This window comes from Armigeres subalbatus, chromosome 3 (genome assembly GCF_024139115.2).
Source record: "Armigeres subalbatus isolate Guangzhou_Male chromosome 3, GZ_Asu_2, whole genome shotgun sequence".
Classification (NCBI taxonomy): domain Eukaryota; kingdom Metazoa; phylum Arthropoda; class Insecta; order Diptera; family Culicidae; genus Armigeres; species Armigeres subalbatus.
This window is the reverse complement of record NC_085141.1, coordinates 281,559,021-281,565,020: the sequence shown is the minus strand read 5'-3', so window position 1 is coordinate 281,565,020 and position 6,000 is coordinate 281,559,021. Positions and strand designations below refer to the sequence as shown.

General features: G+C 37.9%; 1 protein-coding gene across 1 annotated transcript in view; it reads left to right on the top strand.

Moving 5' to 3' along the window:
- LOC134224634 (FK506-binding protein 5-like) overlaps positions 1 to 6,000 on the top strand; it is a 42,279-nt gene continuing 36,279 nt past the window's right edge. Inside the window, exon 1 of the mRNA XM_062704071.1 lies at positions 1 to 519. Coding sequence (XP_062560055.1) covers positions 492 to 519 — 28 coding nt within the window. The 5' untranslated portion in view covers positions 1 to 491. The remainder of the gene's footprint in view (positions 520 to 6,000) is intronic.

Below are 6,000 nucleotides of genomic sequence, written 5' to 3'. Positions count from 1 at the left end.
CCCTGCTTCGCCGTACGGGACTTGAACCATCGGAAATTTTTCACCGCTCGGTCAAATCTTTCGCAGTGTTTGGACGCGTCGGTTGTGTGTTCGAAGCGCTCGCTGGGTGAAACAGTTTTTTCCTTTCTTTGACTGTACAGCAGCAGTGTCGCAGACAGAGAAGTTTCTGCTTTGTTGACGCCATATTGCCAGTGGTGCTGCTGTTGGGACAAATTTTGCTCCCACAGTCGTCGGTCGCGCGATCCAGTGTACGTTGTCCAATCGAAGTGTGCGAAATAAAAACTCGATTACGGTGCATCCAAGAAGGCGATGCAAGTGCAAGCGGACCGGCTTGGATTGAAGTGTCAAAGTTGGTCATTAATTTATTGGTGATTAGGTCGTGAGACGTTTTGTTGATTATTTTTTTCGGGACATTGAAAGTGTTGGAAGATTTGAGTTTCAATAGTGTATAGTGAGTTTGATTGAAGCATAGTTCGGAGAATCGCGGAACCATGTCCGACGAATATTATGATGAAGACGGTAAGTGATTCTGTTGTTTTCTCTTGCATGACGTTTAATTATAATTACGTTGGCGCTATCGGCATTTTTATTAATTCTCCCGCCTAAAAACATAAATTTTTCGGAACATTATTCAACATATAATTATGAAAACTGACAATAATGTTTTGTCTGTTTGGTTATATTGTGAACGGGTTTCAATTTTTCAGAGAAAGTCGGCAAAAAAGCTTTTGACTAGAGGAAAGGTGCGTACAATAGGGTGCGTGCGGGTTGCTGCGGGTTTACCAATTTCGGTCATATTTGGTTTAAAATAAAGATAGTGGCAAAAAATACCTTTGAATGCAAATGCAATGAACTTTTTTCCACTAGATTTTGGAGGAGTTTTCGAGTAAGGAAGAAGACCGTATTGTGTTATAAAGGTAAAATTAGAAAACGATCAGATCACATAAAAACATGAAAATTACACTTCATGTACAAGTTTAGTTATGTGAACTGCAAATAGAATCCTGATATGTTTTCTTGAAATGATGTTAAATTTTATGCTCCAATAATGTATAAAGCAAAAACACAGCTAATTGTTTTGAAAATTCAACGATGGGCAAAATTTCCAAACGAATCAATATTTGATATTCAATTAAATTTGACTGAATTTTACAAGCAACCACAGTTGAAATTTCGATTTAAAACAACAACAAGATCGATTGTCTCCAGTTAGCCTTGGGAGCAAAAGCGTAGGATTGCCAATCCAGAGATGGCGAGTTCAATTCTCGGTCCGGCCTAGGATGTTTTCGGGTGGGAAACATTTTCAGTTCCCTAGGCATTTTTTTGTTGAGGCGAGAAATCACTGCGTCCACTAATTGAACTTTTGTGGTGGCATAGTGTATCTATTGTCATTGCCACACAAGATAAATACTCATGCAATGGCGAGCATAGAAAAGCTTTCAATTAATAAGGTGATTGATTTTGAGATCACAAAATTTTCAAATGAAAAATATTCAGGGCTTTTAGTGGAATGTCTATTCGATTTAATTCCATCACGTTGTAATCTTTACAAATACGTATTTCGACTTCAATTGTAAGATCGTCTTCAGTGTCTCGTACTTGACTCAACCAAAGAATTTTAAATATAAACAAAATACGACCAAATGGGCTATCCAAACAACGAGCTATATATCATATGATATATGCAGATGTCAAAGATTGAATTTATCCTTGGAATAATGTATTCATAACATGATACACGAGTGATGAAGATTGTGGTGTAGAATGCGGGGTCAGGTTTTTAGCCTGTTTCTTCAACGCGGTTTTAGAAATTCAAGTTGAGGAATTAAATCATATTTCCAAGTAAAAAGTGCCGATGGTCTTTTCATTATATCGAGTTAGAACCTTTTCGGATTACGCCATTTATGATAATAAATATCATGATAAAGAATGACTTTATGCCAATCACCATACATTAAATTTTTGCCTTTCTTGTACAACAAAGTTGTACCGAAAGGCTATTTTTCCTCCAGTTTAATACGATAATTCAAGCTCTATCTCCCTGCCCTTGGGTTCAGAAAGGGTAAGGGCGCGTTCTGCCAACTTGGTCGAGGCAGATTTCAAGTGTGAACAAGTTACTACATGGACGTTCTAAAGTGCCTGAATGAAATGTGTAGCTTGTGAGGAGCCCTTGAAGATGTGATGTTGGATCAATATCTTGAAATTAATCAGAATTTATAATGTAAATTATTATAATTTTTTTTAATAACACTACTTTTTTCCGTTACGTATTTAGTATACTTGAGTTTTAACTAAAAACACAATGTCAGTTTTGATCACAAATACAATGTCGGTAGTAATTACAAACTTATACTTATCAGTATTTTTACTTGATTCGCGATCCTACTTAAAAACTCCGATATAATAATATTCATAGTTTATCGCGTGTATTCAGAATGTTTTGTTCAAAATTACAAGACCTAATAATGATCCATAATTCACATCCGCTGAACCATTCTGAACGGCCGTATTGAGAATATCACCTATAACATCTTCTCTGCTTAACTAACAGACGCGAGACGCCTGATGCTGGATTATCTGATTTTCCTCAATCTCTGGTGCTTGGCTTCCCGGTGGAACTTATATTGAGTATCCTTCGGAAAGAATCTGTGCCCGGGATGGGGAAGTCAATTAAGGCAACATTCGTTTGAACAGTGACTTGTCTTTGTGGGCGGGGACTCGAGCTCAAGTGTCGATTTCCGGAGTCTGGTGGCGCTCTCGCGCGGACCAGCACTGTCAACAGCAGAGACCCTCGCGTGCGTGTTGATGGTGTTGGTTTGCATGGGAGAACTGTTGGTCGTCGGGTCGTCGTTTGGGTCTTTGTTTGCAGAAGCGTATGGGTAGTTTTGAGACTTTGGTCTTGAAATGATATTCTCAAGCATTTTCTTACATTATTTCTCCCTCCTCGGATAGGTTAACTTGCCGCGATGGGTGGGCTTACGCCATTAGCACTGATATGGCAACCAAAGACATATCCTGTCGTGGTGATATCACATGTTGACTATTTTTTGTTTAATGCCACGTCACATATAATCTGACATTGATGCACTGATTTTACGCATGTGCATGTGATTCAACGGACATCGTATCTTGGAGCCTTGAATGGTGGTGCAGACAGGTAGAGGTCCTTTTCATCAGTGATAATGATCTCTGCTATGCGGCAATACTTTTCAGAGGCGTTCCCTGATGATGATGAGTCGTAGCCACGCTTAAACATAGCTAGGTAGGAATTAACCAGTAGAAAATATCATCAAGACATTCTGCATTTTTCACGTTTGCTTAACTCTTAAGCGGTATTTACTTATACGCTTGAACTAGGATACTCGCCTGAGAGGAGGTGACCTTTAGCAATAGAGACAATGAACTGACATCAAAACGTAACATAATCTACAATGAGTATAGAATTGAACTGAATAACGTAGGAAACTTAAGATAACTAAGACAGACAGAGTAATAATGACACAGTGCGAAACATTCGACATAATTATGACTAGATTAACAGTAGATCCATAGACATAAAGATCTACCATAAGACTTCTAACCCTATCAAAAATTCGAAGCTCAAGAAATGTCTGTAAAATTATTACCTGTTGAATTCTATTCGGAGGCGATTTCGAAGCTTTTGAAGACCAACAGGCCCATAGCAACAGTATTCGGTGTTGTTAAGTTGAGATTTTTTTTATAATTGCTGGGCGCACGGTTCTGAAGTGTGGCCTGGTAAAAAGACTAAATAGATTCCAAAATAAATTTTAAACGAGTCATATTTATCAAACTCTAGTGCGTTATTATTGTTTCAAAATGCACTTCTATTCGAGTTTTCTCTCTTTATCATCATATCTACAATAAGACTGACTCTCGCGATAGATTTTAAGCTTATTATTTTTTGAGCTTCATTTGTTTGATGGAAACTGCAAATTTAGAAAAAAAAATGACTGACTAGTTTTTTGTAGTAGGGATAGTAGTGATAATTGCTGATCTCGATGAAATTGTGATAAAAATGGTTGTTGATATGAAAATGGTGATGTTGTGTGGTTATGCAAGTGTTAGTGAAAAGGTTAATACACAAGTTGGTATTGGTGGTGTAGACATAGTGACAGAAGAAGCTAGGTAAAAGATAGAGTTGATTTGGGATGGGAACATGTTCGTAGTGAGTATGAAGAATGAAATGCAATATTGAGTTGAGGTGCTAGAAGTGGGAATTATTTTATAATTATACTAGAAATAATGTACATGTACATGTCCAATGAAAGCTAGTAGAAGTGTCGGTTCTTATATGATATATAACAGCGCTGTTTTGAAGATCGATTCATTGTGTGTGTGTTCATGACTGTAGATATTTGTGATGACAGGGACAATAGTAATTATGATAGTGATAGTGGTGAAAACGATAATAAGTGATGCTACCGGGATTATTTTGTAGAAAACTATTTGAATCAGGCCTTAACAGTGACCATTTGAGCAACGTAGCTTAGAAACGTCTGTTAATGATCAAAATAGAGGCTCGTAGAAGCAAATTGATTCAACGGATCAACAGGGTTAAGTTGGAGTGATGAGTGATAGTTATAATGGTGAAAACGGTGATCATGTTATTGAAGGGGACTATTTAATAAAACTATTTGGATCAGGCCTAAAACAGTGACCATTTGAGCAACGTGGCTTAGGAACGTCTGTTATTGATCTAAAATAGAGGCTCATAGAAGCAAATTTAATTACCGTGGGGAATAACAGGGATGGACCCGGAGTAGAGTTTGAGTCGAGAGACTGCCAACGGGTTACATAAAAAAAAAAAAAAAAAAAAAAAAAAAATTTAACACGATAATGCAAGCTCTATCTGGAATAAGGGCGAATGTCGCAAGAGAAGATTCTATTCGTCGAAAGCAGAGGATTTCTTTGCATTGTTTTCTATCGTGCTGAGGTGATGAACCACAAAGAAATCCGCTGCTTGTCACTTTTATTTAAAAGAGGGGAAGTCGACGAAGAGAATTCTCTCTTGCGGCATTCGCCCTTATTCCAGATAGAGCTTGAATTATTATATTAAATGGCATAATCAATTTTCTAAGATTTACAAAGCATAAAAACAATATAAGCGAGTCGGCATCGATCATGCTCTGAACATTTCTTTGAATAGAAATGGCTGCATGGAAGAGGTAATCTTCGTGGCCCAGGAACAACACATAACAACGGCTCGTCAGTTGAACAACATCCTAACCATTGATACACTTACCACATATTTGATTTTTCTGCGAAGGCACTCGCAGACACTCAAGACACGTTGCAATAGAATGACAAAAATTGTCATAGCCGAAATGGCGAATTTCAGAAATAATGATTTCTCCAATAAGATCCGTGTTGTCGCAGGCTGTGATAAACCTTTATGGAAATAATCCAAAATTTTAAAATCGAAGCATTTGTCCATTTTACCCCTGGTCCCATTAAAAAACAACTACCCTTACAATCGCTTGATAACTGCTTCGGAGATAGCGTCCGGAATAGGTCCCCACTTTGTGAGGTCACACAATCTTGGACAGAACATCATCTCATCAGTCCACATGAAGCAACTGTCGACAACATTTTGAACCTCTAACTCAAACACATGAGTGCTCCGTTTTTTCAGTGCCTTTCGCTGTTTAAGATCAGCGTAACTACAATCCAGTTACTTTCCATCGTACTCGTAAGCAAAAATCATTCAGTTTTATGTGATGAACTTATATTATCTTTAAAAAATCACAGGAAAAAGTATTTAAAAAAATCACATCCAGAAGCTTGAGAAGGATCCTTTCTATTCTAAATGTGATCAACCCATAAGCCTTCTCCCAGGGTTATCCAAACTGTCTGAAAACCCGATTCTCCATCGGCTACTTGAGTCTGCCGAACACCATAACATCTTGCTCGAGGAATATATTCGTTTCCGACGTGGTTGATCAACTGTACACCAACTGCCGAGCTACCATCGTCCTCAGA